This window comes from Pelobates fuscus, chromosome 7 (genome assembly GCF_036172605.1).
Source record: "Pelobates fuscus isolate aPelFus1 chromosome 7, aPelFus1.pri, whole genome shotgun sequence".
Taxonomy (NCBI): domain Eukaryota; kingdom Metazoa; phylum Chordata; class Amphibia; order Anura; family Pelobatidae; genus Pelobates; species Pelobates fuscus.
Window position 1 is genome coordinate 73,162,895 of NC_086323.1, and position 19,199 is coordinate 73,182,093.

The 19,199-nt window shown below is 40.4% G+C and overlaps 1 protein-coding gene across 2 annotated transcripts in view; it reads right to left on the reverse strand.

Annotated features, from left to right (window-relative positions):
- Positions 1 to 19,199, reverse strand: part of OLFM3 (olfactomedin 3) — a 193,420-nt gene that overhangs the window by 18,093 nt on the left and 156,128 nt on the right. For both annotated transcript variants that reach the window (XM_063428426.1, XM_063428425.1), the window contains exon 4: positions 2,523 to 2,742. In XM_063428426.1, the coding sequence (XP_063284496.1) occupies positions 2,523 to 2,742 (220 nt within the window). The remainder of the gene's footprint in view (positions 1 to 2,522; positions 2,743 to 19,199) is intronic.

Genomic DNA, 19,199 nt, shown 5'->3' on the forward strand with positions numbered 1-19,199 from the left:
CCATAATGTAATTTCTATGAAATTCCAACAAAGTTAAACAATATTGTAAGGTCTCAAGGTGACGAAAATTTACAAAAAGTGGTGCACCGGCTATCAAATTTTGTCAGTTCCCACAGACATTGCTAGGGATGGCTGTTGGATTCAGGCATTGTCTGACATCATGAGACTTAATTCATGGAGATTCCCATGATCTCACTGATGCACGAGAGTACAGTTCTGCTTAGGGCTCCTATTTAAGGAAGTGCCAGGAGCTGAAGAACAAAGATAGCGGTATGTGAGTTTTACATCTTCTGGTAACTTACCTGTACTGTACCCCTGGGCCATCGTACCCCAACCAACATTGCCACCATCAGGGGTCTTTAAAAAATATGCAAAGTCTACCGAAACTGACAAAGCTGCTTTAATGTTTAGGATTATTTACAAAAAGAGGTAATCATTAAACATGCCAACTTTAAGGCAATCTGAATAACTCTCCAACAGTCATTTTTCTGTCTTGTCCTAAAATCAACGATTTCCTAGACACTTCTCTATAATTACCAATTTAGTTAATAACCCAAACTAATAACTCAAATAATTTTGCTTAGATTCAATTTGAGTTCACTTTTTTATATGGGTTGTTATCTGCATCCCTAAACTAAGATAACCATGAATAATTAAGAAAGAAAAAAACATTTCAGTCCCTAAGAGCATAAAGTTAGGGACAGAAGTGAGGAAATTCCCATAGTTTCTCAAGATAATGATGTCTGAAGCAAAGAACCAAGTAATAACCATTAGTAAAGAGCTCAGTAATGCTTGTAAAAATGACATTTAAAAAAAAGAAAAAAAAAAGTCCACTTGAAGAGCCCATATATAATCTGGATTAATCCTTTATTAATTTAGGACTTGCCAAAGAAGTGGGCTATTAACTAAATATCTAAGAGGGGAGAAAGGGACAGGTAAAGATAGGAAATTTTAGTATCATAGTAGGTATATTATGAGGTAGGGAAGAAAATACACTTATAATTATTGATTAGGAGTTTATGAACTTGCTACACTGAAAGGACCAATTTGTTAGTGTTTTAAGGTCTGCCATATGCTGTAACCCTGCTCACTTGGAAATGATCAGGACTTCCACATAACGCAAGCAAACACTATGAGTTACAAAGTATCTGTAAAGTTAGGCTATGCAGAAAACTCACTAAAAGACCTGTTAATTGGTATATTGAAATTTGCAGCCAACCAACTTCCGAACCTCTCCAATCTCCTAATTGCTTAAGAAGCAGTATATCTAAATATTTAAGAATCCTATAACGTAAAGGTCTAAAGAAATAAGTAGCTAATCTCCACTTTATCATCTAGTACCTTGGGATAAAACCCATTAAGAGGATAGTTCCCTATGAAGAGATAGGTTGCATTACGAAGGACCCTGCATAGTCAAAACTTGCTAGTCTCCTATCAATAATGAATCCCAAAATCCTCTCACACCCCCAGTGACTGTGAAGAAAAAAAAAAGAAAAAGGCTAATGGTAAATCATAAAAAAGCAAAAACGAGCATATCTGTTAAAGGTGAATAGGAATGAAACGCCTGGCGTGCGTTTCGGCGCTAAAATGAATGCGCCTTCAGCTGGGGCTAGCCTATATAAGGGAATTTTGTATCTACTTTGTTATACATCTCCTTTACTTTTAGTGAGTTTTCTGCATACCCTAACTTTACAGATACCTTGTAACTAATAGTGTTTACTTGCATTATGAGGAAGCCCTGATAATTTCCAAGTGAGCAGGGTTACAGCATACGGCAGACCTTAAAACACTAACGAATTGGGCCTTTCAGTGTAGCATGTTCATAAGCTCCTAATCTATAATTATAAGGGTATAAGGGAGCTGGGAGGAAGTGACAAGCTGTCATTTTCTCCTAGCACTACTCGCGGCTGCAATTTTTCAAAGGGGCCTGGTCGCGCTAATGCATGGCCGCAGCACTGACCAACATCAGTCCCCTGGGGGGATGGATACGGCCCATGGGCCATAGTTTGTGGACCCCTGCTGTATAGGGTTAAGCCCTAATTTGCAAATTTACCCTGAGAGAGACCTTTTTCTTTGTCCTTTGTATGCTCTAAACTAAGATAAGTTGACAATCAGCCAGAAACTAGAGGTAAAGAGAAAATAAGAGAGATAGACAAGAATCTTCAAATGAGCAATGTTAGCGCTAACAATATATCTCCGGGTTGTGAGATATTATGCCAACAGTGATGTAAATAATAAACCAACTTTTGTATCCTGTAAATATATATCAAGTTATTAACCCATTTAGGACACATGACGGACATTTTCCATCACGCGGGCCTTTAACATCTGAAACTGTGTCTTTAACCCCTTAAGGACCAAACTTCTAGAATAAAATGGAATCATGACATGTCACACATGTCATGTGTCCTTAAGGGGTTAAGGTGTTAAATAACATTCCCTGAACCATAGTCTAAATTTAATAGATAACTAAATGATGGATATCACTGATAAACACAGTATATGTCAACATTTGGTCTTACTGAGTTTCTTCATGCACTCTCTCAGCCTGGTCTCGAGGCCCAGCACTCTCTGGTGAAGATCTTCATAATCAAAAGCTCCTATCTCGTGCTGGATAGTGGTCAGAATGCCAGTCAAATTACGAATCTCTTCTTTAAACTGAGTAATGAGCCTTGCATCTGTTTTATATTGTTCCAAAACGGGAATCAGAGGCAGCAGCTCATCCATCTTTTCCTTCAGATCCTATAAGAAAAACACACTATTTCAGGAACCAAATCATTGGGGCCCATTAACTTGGGAAGAAGGCTCTTTAAACACCACACTCAGACTTTCAATAGGAGTTTCTTAGACCTGCAAAATCCTTTGTCAAAAAAAGCTTCTTCAAAGATTGTATGCGTTAAGATATTTGAAACTGTACTAGTATCTGGCACTTGGTATCTGCAGATTATTTTTGTTTAGAAATTTTCTAAAAACATTTTCTTATGGACTTAAAATGTCAATAAAAAAAGAAGCACTATATGTGTGTCCGTGCATACAAACACACTTTAAAGGTATTCATAGTAACATGTAAAGAGAGGAAAAGTATACACACCTGTTGCAGACCACATAACATATTAATTAAATTAATATAAATTAGGGGCCTTAATTAAGACTCCCCTCTGTGTCTTATCTTCCCTTCTTAATTGCCACCTACCTGTTCACTAGAAGTTTCTTTTTTTTTTTTAACAATAGCAGATAATACAAGTTAAAAGAGGACTGTGACAGAAAAGAAGAAAAACACTTTTAAAATGTTAAATCCTGATATATTAGCAAGTCAGTAATATTAGCTTCTTACTTAAATCAAATGTGAACAGCACACACAAAGTATGTAGGGAATCAGACTTTCTTCTAGCATGCTCCTAAATTAATCTTTTGATCCCACAGACTGTATTTTGATATTTTAAATGGGTATTTGAATATTTTTTTATTCTAAGAATATATAGTGAACACATTCACATTGGGTTTTTTTTCCAATGTATGATTTTTATTGAAGAATTTCACACACAAAAATCAGGGGGATACAGAAAGAAAAAAGGGGAAGGGGGGGTAAAGGGGTAACAAATGTAGCATAATTCACACAGTTATACACATTATGCGCAATCCACAAGATATTCATAAAGGGAAGGGGGCACATAGGTGTCCAAAATCCCACTGGTACAAAATGTAGCATATTTTGACACGGATCAGTTGGCATTATATAATATACTTTGCTTTTATACAATTTACATTAAAAGGAACTTGCGAATTGTCCTTCAACAGGAAGAGCGTACAGTTATATAAATGTGAAGCATACAAACAGAATGATCTACGTGAGTTAGCTTTGAGAAACAGATTTTTAACATGAATCGTATGTATGAAACTGACTAACACTAAGCTCTAGGCTAAAAAAAGGAGCCCCTGCAGTCGTATATAGCAAGTGAAACATCGCAATAATCATGTAGAGTAACTGTACAGGGGTCTAGTTGGCATCATTCAACCTTTGAACCTCAGTTGTTTAGTATAAAGTGTTTACTAAACCCCTAACCGAACAGTAGATGTAACCTTCCCTAGAGAGAGAAGTGTGAGTTTGGAGTCAACTACCTTGCGGACACCTAAATGGTCCATATGCAAATGGTGAATTAAATAGTGACAATGTTTGACATAGCATAGGGATGCAAAGGGGACATGAAAAAGGGAAACACAAAAGGGACTAGCATGGGGGAGAGTAGTTCAGTACCTGCTATGATTTGTACACTGTTTCGTTAAAGTGCTGATTTGGAGATCACATTCGTATCCCAATCATTCCATAATATAAGGAATTTCGACATGTCTCCTCTCTTAGCCCATTCCCTTTCATATAAGTATGTAGTATTTACCTTAGTAATTACCTCTAGTAACGTTGGACATACGGAGCTTTTCCAACGAGTTGCAATGCAAGTCTTCGCCACAATGAGAATGTTTAGCACCGCTGCTCTTGAGGGGAACATGTCTAAGTCTGGTATCAAATGGAGAAGGTAATGTGCTGGTGAAAGCAGTAATGTTTGGCCACTTACTGATGCTATGAGACCTTGAATCTGAAGCCAGTAATTGGTAAGCATTGTGCATCCCCAAAAAACATGTTGCAGCGTCCCCCTTTGAGCGTTACACCGCCAGCAAATGAAGAAACATTCGGAAATATATTACTGAGTCTATCTGGCGTTATATACCATCTCATTACCACTTTGAAGTACGCTTCCCAATGGGTAACGCACTTTGACGATTGTTTGGTATATCTGACGGCTTTATCCCAATCAGAGCTATGGATGTCTATGCCCAAATCCCTTTCCCAACGAAGCCTGTATGGTAATTTGCCACTCGTCTTAGTCAGCGATAGCTGCAGATAGCAGAGGGAAAGAAATTTCCAGGATGATTGGTTCGCCTTACGAGCATAGCATAAGCGTCCCACCATACTCAACGTGGATGGGTCGATATAATCAATCTCCCTGGATTGCAATATGTGTTTCACCCTTAAGTATAAAAACAGATCTCGTGGCGTTAGTACGAATGTACGTTGAAGATCCGGAAAAGGGATCAAGCCCGTACGAGTATATAATAAATGTACATGAGTTATACCCTTCGTCGTCCAGTTGTGTATTGGCATGTTCGGTGAGATAACTGATAGGGCTTGGAGTGGTGCTACATATAGCAATTCCTTTTGAGGGCATAGTATTGAGCTCTCCGATATCCATGATTTCAATAAAAACCTAGTGGTCGTTAGCATAGATGACGATGCTGGGAGAACCCTAGACCAAAGGTTATCAGATAAAGGCCGAGTATTCCCACACTCAGCCTCCAGTTTCAGCCATATTGGCCTGGATCTATTAGTGATAATGTCTAGGCCTTGAGCCAAAATTAATGCCCTGTAGTAGTTCTTAATGTTTGGAAGGTTAAGGCCACCTTTGTTAAAGGTGAGCCAGAGTGACTGGGCCAAAATCCTTGGTGGTTTTTTCTTCCAAATGTGGGCGTTTATTGCTATTTGGAATCTGTTTAAAAGAGCATTCGGAAGGGCGATCGGCAGTGTTCTAAAGAGGTACAATATATTGGGTACTACCATCATTTTAATGAAATTGATCCTACCTATCCAAGATGTATTTACCATATCCCACGAGCCAGTTTGTTTTGAAATCCTAGCTAAGACTGTTTCATGGTTTTCTCGAATAATTTGCTTATGGGAACATGCAATTTTTACCCCTAAATATGATATCAAGGTTTTACGCCATTGAAAAGGGTACTTTGCTTTTAGGACATGGATTGTCCCTTGATCCAAATGGACAGGAAGTATTTGTGTTTTTTTAATATTGTTCTTATAGTAAGATACAGCGCCGTACTCATGCAGGGTGTCTAAAAGGTGGGGAATAGATTGTACCGGCGTATGAAGAAACAGCATAACGTCGTCAGCAAAGAGTGCAATTTTCTTTTCGCCATCGGGCGTTTGAAGGCCTGGAAGTAAAGGGTTTGTTTGTATTGTTTTTACCAATGGTTCCAAACATAAAATAAATATTAGAGGAGATAATGGGCAACCTTGCCTGGTACCATTTGTGATAGGGAAGTTGAGGTGAACCCCGTGTTGAAGACCTTAGCCGACGGCGATGAGTATAAGGCTAAAATACTGTCTATAAAGGGTCGGGAGAAATTGAACGCTGAAAGTGTGCTAGCCATATAGTTCCAATTAAGGCGGTCAAACGCCTTTTCCGCATCTAACGCCATTAGGACGCCATTTTGTTTATGTTTGAAAGCCCATTCTAATAAGTCCATACAGTATCTAGTGTCATCTCCAACTTGCCTTCCAGGCACAAAGCCCGCCTGTTCCCCCGATACCAGAGTGGATAAAAGAGGTTTTAGTCTGTTGGCTAACAATTTTGCATATAATTTTACATCAGCGTTTAATAGTGATATTGGCCTTAGATTGATACAAATTGTGGGCGCTTTATTCGGTTTAGGTAAGGTTATGATATAGGCCTCCAACATTTCCCCAGGAAATTTCCCGCTTTGTCTAACTGTATTGAATAACCTTGTAATGTGAGGAGTAATTTGATCTATTAATTTGATGTAGTAATAATTCAACAGCCCGTCAGGGCCTGGGGCCTTATGTTTGGGAAGAGAAAAGAAGCCAAAGGCTAGTTGCCAAAGACAACCAGCCCGTGAGTGTGCCTGGGGAAACCTGGGAAAGGGGGTAACCCTTACATACGTGATAGGAACAAAAAACAAAAGAGGAAGATCTAGAGAGAGATATAGAAAACTCTTAATCTCTAATAAGATCGACCAGAGTAGGTAACCCCTTCCTAATAGTAATACTAAAAATTAACCTTTAATGGAAATAAGATAAAATTAAACGAAATAAACACCAATTGTACAAATAACTAAGAAAACAAAAAATAATAATACAAAAAATAGTTTAAAAAGGAGTGGATTCTAAATAACAGTGGTAGTGGACAATAGATATTGTGGAAAAATCAGCTATCGTCCTTAAAAAACCACCTATGGATAGAGACTATAGTCCAGACTATTCCCAAATACGGGGAGGTATAGAGAGGTGAAGGGAGAAAGTTGGAAAATGAATAAGGTTAACCCTTAAAATTCGTGAAGTAAGGGAATTAAACCATACATGAGAATAATTATTCTTATAGTAATCTCTCGAGGGAGGAAAGTTTAGCCCTTCGTAGCCTAAGAGACAACGAGGACATCATAATCAAACCAGCAGACAAGGGGGGAAATATTGTGGTCCTTAATAGGACACACTACATCCAGTTAGCTACTAACATACTAAAGGATGAAACAACCTACCGTACCCTTAAATCTGATCCTTCCACTAAATTCCTATCAGATTTTAAAGCTATCTTGGACTCAGCATTCGACGAAGGCACCTTGAGTAAGGACGAATATTCATATATCTATAATAAAAGCCCAGTGGTCTCTACATTCTACTGCCTACCCAAGGTGCACAAAAAAAATGTAGCCAACTAACAGCTAGACCTATCGTGTCAGGGGTTAATAATCTAACGAACAGGGCCAGTCTATATGTAGACACAATATTGAGACCATATGTCGAAAAATTACCTTCGTACTTGAGAGACACAAAGGACACATTAAAATGTCTAGCTTCTCTCAATATACCAAGCAATGCACTCCTATGTAGTCTCGACGTTGAGGCCCTGTATTCGTCAATTCCCCACACTCAAGGTCTTATGCATTCTGAATGCTATCTAGCCACACGGGGTCCGGAACATGACCGCCACACGAAATTCGTGATCAATTTGCTGAGGTTTATCCTGACCCACAATTTCTTCCTCTTTGATGGTCAGTTCTACCACCAGGTGCAGGGGACTGCTATGGGCACGTCTTGTGCTCCATCGTATGCCAACCTGCACCTGGGGTGGTGGGAAGAGAATGTGGTGTTCTGTGACACAAATGCTGACTTTACAAAATATATATTTCTGTGGAAGAGATTTATCGATGATGTCCTCGTTGTCTGGACTGGCACGGAGGACTTCTTTAGATCCTTTGTGGAAAATTTGAATTCCAACGACCTCAATTTAAGATTCACGTTTGAGATCGGAGGAACCACACTTAATTTTCTAGATTGTACCTTTAACATCTCCAAAGATTTGGTAATCGACACTACCCTCTATAGGAAACCCACCTCAACAAATACCATGTTGCGGTGGGACAGCCATCACCCGATACCCCTCAAAAATGGGATTCCAGTTGGACAGTACCTCCGCTTGAGGAGAAACTGCTCAACGGTGGAGGAATTCATAGTTCAAGCTAAACTCCTGAGAGCGAGATTCAAAGAGAGGGGATACCCTAATCGTTGCCTCAAGAGGGCATATCAAAGGGCACTTTTGAGTGACAGGGAAGACCTCTTAAAGGATATGGCAACACCATCCAACCAGGAACTCATTCGTTGTATAGCAACGTTTGACTCCGGATGGGACCAGTCCAAAAGGATACTGAGTAGGTTCTGGCCACTGATCTCTCAAGATCCCCAACTAAAGGGAGCTGTGACTCCATTTGCTTCCCTCACTGCACGTAGAGGGAAAAACCTCAAAGATGTCCTGGTTTCCAGCCATTTATCCTCTAGAAGTGCCACTACTAACTGGCTTTCAGTGCAGGGTACCTACCAATGTGGTAGGTGTGTAGCCTGCCAATATATGATGAAAAACTCTAAAATACTTCCAAATTTGATAGACAATACAACATGCAAAGTGAAACATTTCTTTAACTGTAACACAAAGGGCATCGTTTACCTATTGACTTGTGTATGCGGACTTAGGTATGTGGGAAAAACTATACGCCCCTTAAGAGGCGTGTGATGGAACACATACACTCAGTCAGAAACCTTAAGGATACCCCTGTCGCTAGGCACATAAGGAATTACCATGACAGCGACACAAGCGGGGTAAGATTTGCAGGGATTGAGAGAGTCCTATTGGGTCGCAGAGGGGGGGACTTAGACCGCACTCTTCTCAGAAGAGAATCCTTTTGGATTTACAGTTTTAATACACTGACCCCCAATGGTCTAAATGAAGGGTTCACATTTACTCCCTTCATTGAAAAATGAATTACACTGTGAGCATAAATTTATACCATCAGCAATGCTCTTACCCTTAATCTGATTATATTTTTCATTAATCTTTGTAAATACCTTCATTTTATTAATTTTTGAGTAACTTGGATTACATATATCTGTCCCTTTAAGAGTTGGGAGTTCTGGATTCTGTCATTATCATAACTGCCTTTTTCAAGATAAATTTAAGTTATAATTAGACCCGTTTTTTATTTGCTATATTTCACTATTATTATTTCATGAACTTTACAATTTGGTAATTGAACTGAGTTATAAGTTTGGTTGCATCCCTCCAGTCTGTAGGAGGGTTTAAACCCTTCTTTTCGTTCTTTCAATAACATATATTTGAGGTCTTTTTACTTTACTTCGAAGTAAGCATCTAGGTGGCTTGACAGGTATTTGCATATCGTGTCAATCAACCCATGACGTAAGCAGATGGGCGGAACAGATTGAAACGCCGTTTTTGGCGCGAACAAATCCTCCAACTCCCTTCTCATGTTTGCCGGCTCTCCAGATATAAAAGATCCGTCAGTAGGACAGCACGCTGCTTGTACCTCTGACGAAGGCGCAATTATAGCGCTGAAACGCGCGTCAGGTAGCTAGTGTAGGAGTGAGTTCCAGACCTTGAGCCTTTAGTCTAGACTAGATAGTTTTGCTTCTAATATTGCCACTATTGAGGTTTTTCTAAGAGGGAAATTAGGGGGAGAGTGTCTCTGTCGGCAACACAATTTAGCCGATTTTTTGTACTGTAAACTTTGAGGTCCAGGTGTTTATTGGATACAGGGTTTTTTTTTGCTACAAGTGTTAATTTGGCAGTGGTACTTTATTTTATTTTTTTACAGTACCCACTTGTTAGCTTACATGCAACAGTTTTTTAGTGTTGCTAACCATCCCACCCAAGGACCTAGGTTTTTTGCTACAAGTGCTTAGTACATAGTTTGTTTAGCACTTGTTAGCCAGTATACTATAAGAATAATTATTCTCATGTATGGTTTAATTCCCTTACTTCACGAATTTTAAGGGTTAACCTTATTCATTTTCCAACTTTCTCCCTTCACCTCTCTATACCTCCCCGTATTTGGGAATAGTCTGGACTATAGTCTCTATCCATAGGTGGTTTTTTAAGGACGATAGCTGATTTTTCCACAATATCTATTGTCCACTACCACTGTTATTTAGAATCCACTCCTTTTTAAACTATTTTTTGTTTTTTTTGTATTATTATTTTTTGTTTTCTTAGTTATTTGTACAATTGGTGTTTATTTCGTTTAATTTTATCTTATTTCCATTAAAGGTTAATTTTTAGTATTACTATTAGGAAGGGGTTACCTACTCTGGTCGATCTTATTAGAGATTAAGAGTTTTCTATATCTCTCTCTAGATCTTCCTCTTTTGTTTTTTGTTATGTTTGGGAAGGGCTTGGATTGTTTCTTTAACCTCACTTTCTGTAAATGGAGCAATTAGTTGCTCATTTTGGAGTGTTGTAAGTTGTGGAAGTTTTATCCTTGACAGATAATCGTCCACGTCTGTTTGAGACGGCGTGTGGGTGTCCCCTTGTGATTTTAAGTTGTATAGACCCTCATAATAATAGGATAGTTCGTCCACTATGTCGTTAGGATTATAAATCCTGGCGTCGGAGTTAGAAATTAGGTACGGGATTTTAGTCTGGAGGTATTTCGATTTCAATTTGCTTGCTAATAATTTGCCCGCTTTGTTACCCATATGGTAATAATGTTGGTTGAGCTTCTGAGTGTGTTTAGTAAATGCCTGTGTGTTTAGATGTTGGAGGGCTGTGCGAGTGCTGGCAATTTGTTTGGATAGAGTTTTCGAGGGGGATGCCTTATTCAACGACTCCAGTGACGCCAAGTTTTGAGTCAGATTGGTAAGTTCCTTGTTGAATTGTGATTTAATAGAAGAGCCCAATTGGATAAAAACTCCTCTGATAACCGCCTTGTGGGCTATCCATTGCGTTTCTATGGAAGTGTCGTCAGTGTTATTGAGAGTAAAGTATTCCATCAGAGCCGACTGTACTTTCTTTAAATGTACAGGCCCATCAAGTATGGATTCATTAAGCCTCCATTTGCCCCTGCCTTTTGTAGGATATGGAACTGCAATGGTGGTTATAATTGGGGCATGATCAGACCATGTTCGTGGTTCAATCGATTGACTAATTAGGTGCGGCAGCGTGAGTTTGTCTACCAAACACATATCAATTCGTGTATATGTAGTGTGAACCTGTGAGATATATGTAAAATCCTTTGCTGTGGGATAGAGATTTCTCCAAGAATCGTATAAGTCATGTGAGTGTATGAGTTGAGAGAAAAGCTTGCTTGTCTGCTTGGAGATTTTATTCGGACGTTTGTTGTGTATGCGTTGTACATCTAAAAGCGGATCTAAAGTGCAATTGTAGTCTCCGCAGATTATTACATGTCCCTTGCGTATTCGGAGTATTCTTTTAATGGCTTTAGACAAGAAGGAGATTTGGGCTGTATTAGGCGCATACAGGGAGGCAACTGTTATTAGTATGCCATTTAGTTCGCCTACTAAGATTAGTAGTCTACCCGCATGGTCTGCATATTGGGCATGTAATGTGAAGCTCCAAAGAGTGGAAGAATATAGCAACACCTTTTGTTTTGTTGTCTGCATGTGCGTGGAACCCTGTGGGATATCTTGGTGAACGGAATGTGGGTGGATTATTCTTAGAAAGATGGGTCTCTTGAAGGCACACTATTGCCGCATTAGAGGCATTCATATCATTCAGTACTTGGCGCCTTTTATAGGGACTGTTTAGCCCTTTAACATTGAGGGAAAAAAAATTTCATGGTATTACGAGTCATTGACATAGTGTATAGGTATGCATTGAAAATTGCTATTCGTGAACGATTTAAGGAGCAATGTTTGATGTAGCCCTGATGGCAGCCTGCTACGTTCCGCGTAGATTGCGTTTCCTATAGCAGATAAGTCTGGATTCTGTGAAGGTAATACGGCTGAACTAACATAGTGTGGTACTGGGTGTTGAAATACAGTGAGCAGGGTTCGAAGGGAGTCATTGGATAAAGGGGAGGGTCGGTGAAGCGAAAAGAAACCAAAGTATATACAGACATCTCCCTTATGGGGGAGACACAAAAAGGTCATTTAGAGAACACACCGTGTGAACTCAAGAGGTGACCTAAAATAGGGGAGGAGTAAGGACGTTCCTGTCGTCCTGACAATTGGTTGCTTAAGTGCCGTTTACATAGTTACATAGTTACATAGTTAGATAGCTGAAAAGAGACTTGCGTCCATCAAGTTCAGCCTTCCTCACACCTGTTTTTTGCTGTTGATCCAAAAGGCCAAAAAAAAAAAAAAAAAAAAACAAAACCCCAGTTTGAAGCACAATTTTGCAACAAGCTAGGACAAAAAATTCCTTCTTGACCCCAGAATGGCAGTCAGATTTATCCTTGAATCAAGCAGTTATTACCCTACATTGAAAGATTATATCCTTGAATATTCTGTCTTTGCAAGTATGCATCTAGTAGCTGTTTGAACATCTGTATGGACTCTGATAAAACCACTTCTTCAGGCAGAGAATTCCACATCCTGATTGTTCTTACAGTAAAAAAAACCTTTCCTTTGCCTTAGACGAAATCTTCTTTCTTCCAGTCTAAACGCATGGCCTCGTGTCCTATGTAAAGTCCGGTTTGTGAATAGATTTCCACACAATGGTTTGTATTGGCCCCGAATATATTTGTATAATGTTATCATATCCCCTCTCAGGCGACGTTTTTCTAAACTAAATAGGTTTAAATTTGTTAACCTTTCTTCATAGCTGATATGTTCCATTCCTTTTATTAATTTTGTAGCCCGCCTCTGCACTTTTTCTAGTGCCATGATATCCTTCTTTAGAACAGGTGCCCAAAATTGCACAGCATATTCAATATGTGGTCTTACCAGTGATTTATAGAGAGGCAAAATGATATTCTCGTCCCGAGAATGAATGCCCTTTTTCATGCATGACAATACCTTACTGGCCTTGGCCACTGCTGATTGACATTGCACATTGTTGCATAGTTTGTTGTCTATAACAATTCCCAAGTCCTTTTCGTGTGTTGTTATCCCTAATTCACTTCCATTAAGGGTATACGTTGCTTGTGTATTCTTTACGTCGAAGTGCATAACTTTGCATTTTTCAACATTAAATTTCATCTGCCATTTGAGTGCCCAGTCCTCCAGTCTATCTAAATCCTTCTGCAGCAAAGTAATATCTTGCTCACATTGTATTATTTTACAAAGTTTTGTGTCATCTGCAAACACTGAAACATGACTTTCAATGCTGTCTTCAAGATCATTTATAAAAATGTTAAATAGAAGCGGTCCCAGAACAGACCCCTGAGGGACACCACTTGCCACCTCTGTCCAGCTTGAAAATTTACCATTAACGACAACTCTTTGTATTCTGTTTTTAAGCCAATGCTCTACCCAAGAACAAGCATTTTCATCGAGACCGATTTCCTTGAGTTTGAACACTAATCTTTTGTGTGGAACTGTATCAAATGCCTTGGCAAAAGTTAAGGACGGCTGAAAAGAGAAATAAAAGTATAACAGTGTAACTTACTGAACATAGTTATGAACATTAAACCTTATTAGTAAGGACTATTCACGTTCCTCGTCCTTGACCATAGGGCTCGTTGGGCTCTCTTAACATGTTAGGAGAACAGTTGTGTATTAAGAGGGTTATGTGACAAGTAAGCTCTATGCCTATACGAAAGGTACATGAGAATTTAACAAAGCATTGTGCATACTGAATGATATTATGCATGACTACCATACCTTACTTGAAAGTAAGCATAAGACGCCTGTTATTGGCCAAATAATTAAGCCCTGTGTTGGAAGCGCTGTTTGCATATTCGAAGTGATATGGCCCACAGTCATACCTCTCGATCTCTGGTCATGCGATAGACTATGAAGATCTAATTTACATGCTAAAACATACAGTAATGATAGTGAAAGTCGGGAAGAATCCCCAGTCGCTGCACGTGGTAAACATGCCGCAAGAGGGATTAAACCCGACTTTTGAGACATGCGGGAAAGAAAGTATCTATGCGCCTAGATGCATGCAGTGGTACAGTTTCGCATAAAACATAAGAAACTAACAGTATAACATGCACAGAACACATCTCAGTTGTTCGAGTTCATACCCATACCGCCAACACGGTTTAGACTAGGACGAAGTGCGAAAGTCTATTTTTTCTTATTCTGCGTGCCGGCCATCTGCCATTCCGCCGATATTTTCTTGGGTGAAGTCGCATTGGTGATTTCTTGATGGTTGCTCTCGTTGCGCCAAAGACCCCAGTCCGTTAGTAGTTTCATACCATCTTCGGGTTCAGCGATCACTCGCGTCTTGCCTTGACGCCATACTATCAACTTAGTAGGATACCCCCATTTGTAGGCCACGTTGTTATTGCGCAAAGTCTTGGTGATGATAATAAATTCTTTCCGTCTTGCCATAGTAGTTGCTGAGAGATCTGTGAATAGAGCTATCTTAGCATGCGGTTCTGGAAGTACAGGGGATTTTCTTGCAGCAGACAGCAATGCTTCTTTGTGGGAGTAGTAATGAAACTTGACAATCACATCCCTAGGAGTGTCGCTAGATAATCGGGCCGGCCTAGGGAGTCTGTGCATCCTGTCATATGCCCAAGCAGAATCAGGTACATCAGGGACTAACGATCTGCAGATGGACAACAAGTAGGCTGGAAGAGCATCATTAGAAATATCCTCAGGGATCCCCCTAAAGCGGACATTCTGTCGCCGTGATCTGTCCTCCAAATCCGCCAGCTTTAGTTTCAAGGTAGTATTTTCCTCTGCTAAACTTTGAAGTTTGTCTACCACTTCGTTATGAGCAGAGCACAGTTCCGCTGATTTATTTTCAAGGTGGCTAGTCCTTTCGCCTATACTTGCCAACTCTCTCCTTAGGTCCCCATCGATGCGTTGGAAGTCTGCCTTTATCGTGGTTCTTAGGTTTTGTAGCATTCTATGAAGGCTTTTTTCCGTTACAACGGAATCGGAGTACTTAGAGGATACCGATTCTGGGTCGGAGAGGCCTTCTGAAAAGTTTTCTGCATCCTCATCGCCATCTTGAGTCGTTTTCCGGCGGTCTTTTTTCTTCGATTTCATCGATTCTTGCAGCTTAAGTTGCTTGGACGGTGACATGTTACAGCTCTTCTCAGTTCGAGGAGTGCAAAGATCAATATTTCTCTGATTTTTAATTAAATAATTGCTTGTATTGTGGCTAGTCAGGTCGAGCAGCCGACGGAGCCCTTAAATCATGCGACCAGACGCACCGGAAGCCAGACACGCCAGTCCATTCACATTGTTTTACAACACTTTGAGCATTATTGGTTTGACAAAAAAGGGTCCTATCTTACACGGTAAAACTGGAAGGTACACTGTACCGTTAAGAGTAAACCGCAAGGAGTAAAACGCGTTAGTATTATTTCTAAAGCAATAGTGTTCTACTCACTTTTTAGATTCTAGAAAACATGCAGACTGCGATCTACTCGCCTATCCACATGTTGCTAGGTTAGGAAGGACATTGCCAAATCCTTCCTGCTGCCTTACTCCACTTCAACTGTGCCAACAGACATCTTAAAGCAGCTCCTCTAACATTTTCAGAAAAATGGTGCAAACTGCAGACCATAACTTTACATGGAAATAAAGACATGAAGAAAATTGTAATTGACATATTTCCTTAAGTATATGCAATATGGACCTAGCTGACCATGCACACCAAAGTTCGGAGACTTGTGCATGCAAGATTTTCTGTTTGTCTGTTTATCTGTCTGCAATTGCATCAACATTGAAAGTAAGCATATTTTTCATTTTATATATATATTTTTCTAAAATCATTATTTATGTAATGCACTAAAAGCAGAGAATCTCTTCATGCCTGTTGTGTAAATATAAATACAATTATATTAAATAGAATAAAATGATTTAAATGGCAATTTCTCCCTTGAATGAAAACATCAAGTAATGGTAATGCTTCTGTCACCAGTTCATGTACTATGCAAGCATATTTGCATTCTGTTGCATGAAAGTCGCAAGGGATTAACACTTTTATTTTGGCAAACCTAAATAAAAAAAAAAAATTAACTAGGAGAGTGTACAAACTTAGCATATGCTATATTAATATTTTAAAACACATCTGCATTTTATTTAGAAATCAGGAAGAATTAAGACGAGATGATCTCTGAGGAAGGTTAATTAGATGTGTGCTCTGAATGTCAATAGGATAAGGAGAACCAACAAATAGTGATGTCCCGAACGGTTCGCTGGCGAATAGTTCCTGGCAAACATCGCGTGTTCGTGTTCGCCACGGACGGCGAACATATGCGATGTTTGGTCCGCCCCCTATTACTATTTAAAAAAAAAAGGGTCCCCCCTCCCTGAGCGGGTGGGGGCCCTAAAGTAAAAAAAGTGGGGAGGACCTATTTTCCTCCTCCCTAGCCCCCACCCCTGAGCGGTGGGTGGGGGCCCTAAACACAAATTGGGGAGGGGGACCCAATGTCCTCCCCACTGGCACCGACCCCTGAGCGGTGGGTGGGGGCCCTAAATACAAATTGGGGGTGGGGGACCTATTGTCCTCCCCCCGGCCCCCACCCCTGAGCGGCGGGTGTGGGCCCTAAATACCAATAGGGGGAGGGACCTATTGTCCTCCCTCTGGCCCCCACCCCTGAGCGGCGGGTGGGGGCCCTAAATACCAATAGGGGGGGACCTATTGTCCTCCCCCCGGCCCCCACCCCTGAGAGGCGGATGGGGGCCATTAAAAAATGTCCCCCCAGATGACCTGTAAAAAAAATAACTTACCATTCGATGTTTTCTTTCTTCTAAAATCTTCTTTTTTCAGCCTCCAAAAAGGCCAAATAAATATCCATAATAAACGACGCAATAAAAAAAAAAAAAAAAAACGAGCGCAAAAAATAATAATCCATCTTCACCCGGCGAGGGCTCCGAGCAGACTTAGCTCTGCAGGGCAGGGGAAGGCTTATACAGCCTTGCCCCGCCCTGCAATTAGACTCAGAGCACTCTGATTGGTGGGTTTAAGCCATCCAATCAGAATGCTCTGACAGGTAAATGAAGAGACTGACAGGTAAGTCTCTACATTTACCTGTCACAGCACTCTGATTGGTTGGTTTGAAATCCACCAATCAGAGTGCTCTGTGTCATTATACACAGCGTGGGAAAGTTCTGTGGAATTTTCCCACGCTGTGTAATTTGACTCATAACACTCTGATTGGTGGATTAAGTACAACAAACATTGTTATACAGGGGAATATTCACTAAATGCCAAACATTGTTATATAGGGGAATATTCACTAAATGCCAAACATTGTTATACAGTGGAATATTCACTAAATGCCAAACATTGTTATATAGGGGAATATTCACTAAATGCCAAACATTGTTATACAGTGGAATATTCACTAAATACCAAACATTGTTATACAGGGGAATATTCACTAAATGCCAAACATTGTTATACAGGGGAATATTCACTAAATGCCAAACGTTGTTATAAAGGGGAATATTCACTAAATACCAAACATTGTTATACAGGGGAATATTCACTAAATGCCAAACATTGTTATATAGGGGGATATTCACTAAATGCCAAACATTGTTATACAGGGGAATATTCACTAAATGCCAAACATTGTTATATAGGGGAATATTCACTAAATGCCAAACATTGTTATACAGGGGAATATTCACTAAATTCCAAACATTGTTATACAGGGGAATTTTCACTAAATTCTTGGACCCCTAGTCACCTTGATTGGGGGGGGATTTTCATTTAGGGCCCCCACCTGCTGCTCAGGGGTGGGGGCCGGGGGGAATAGTAGGCCCCCCTTATTGTTTTTTTAGGGCCCCCACCCACTGCTCAGGGGTGGGGGCCAGGGTGGGAGGATGGTAGGTCCCCCTACCATTATTATCTAGGGCCCCAACCCACCGCTCAGGGGTGGGGGCCGGGGGGGACAGTAGGTCCCCCCTTATTGTTTTTTAAGGGCCCCCACCCACCGTTTAGGGGTGGGGGCTGGGGGGGAGGACGGTAGGTACCCCCCACCATTATTATCTAGGGCCCCCACCCACTGCTCAGGGGTGGGGGCCAGGGGGAGGACAGTAGGTCCACCCCCCTCTCTTTATTTAGGGCCCCCACCAACCGCTCAGGGGTGGGGGCCTTTAGGGCTTTTTTGTGGGTTTTAAAATCCGCCTGCCTATTGAAGTCTATGGTGGTTCGCCGGGTTCGCGAACATTTGCGGAAGTTTGCGTTTGCAAACCGAAAATTTTATGTTCGCGAAATCACTACCAACAAATGTTGAAAAAGTTGATCTTTAATTAAATTTTACTTTAAAAAGTCTGAAACATATTTTATTAAACTTGCTTTTCTCCTTCCTCTCCCCCCAAAAAAGAAAATCACTGCATACAGTATGTATTACACTATTGATTGCTGCATTATTTTAGTATGTAAAAGCTCTGTAGTCCTTTCAGGACTTTTGGATGTGTTAGGCACTAAAAGGACAAGGTCCCTTAACCCCTTAAGACCGCAGGACGTACTATGCCGTCCTTATTTTGGTGGCTCTAAAAGCCGCAGGACGGCATAGTACGTCCTGCGATCTTATGTACTTACCCGGTCGCCGGCGATCCCACGCCGGCGATCGCGGTATGGGGGACTTACCCGGGAGCCCAGGGAGTCCCCCTGCGTCCTCTTCAGCCGCCCAGGGCCATGTGATCGCGAGGTCCTTGCGAGGACCCCGCGATCACATGGACGGCATAGCCGTCCAAGGCATTGCCAGCAGGGGGAGTGCCTGTAATGACAGGTACTCCCCCTGCTGTCTGAAATACAAATAAAAAATGTTAAAACAGTGTAAAAATAAATTATATATACTTAGATCATATATATATTTATTATATATATGATCTAAGTATATATATACACACATATACACACATACACATAAATATGCATACACTGTCTACGTGTATTTTAATATTAATATATACATAATTATATATATATATTAATATCAAAATACAC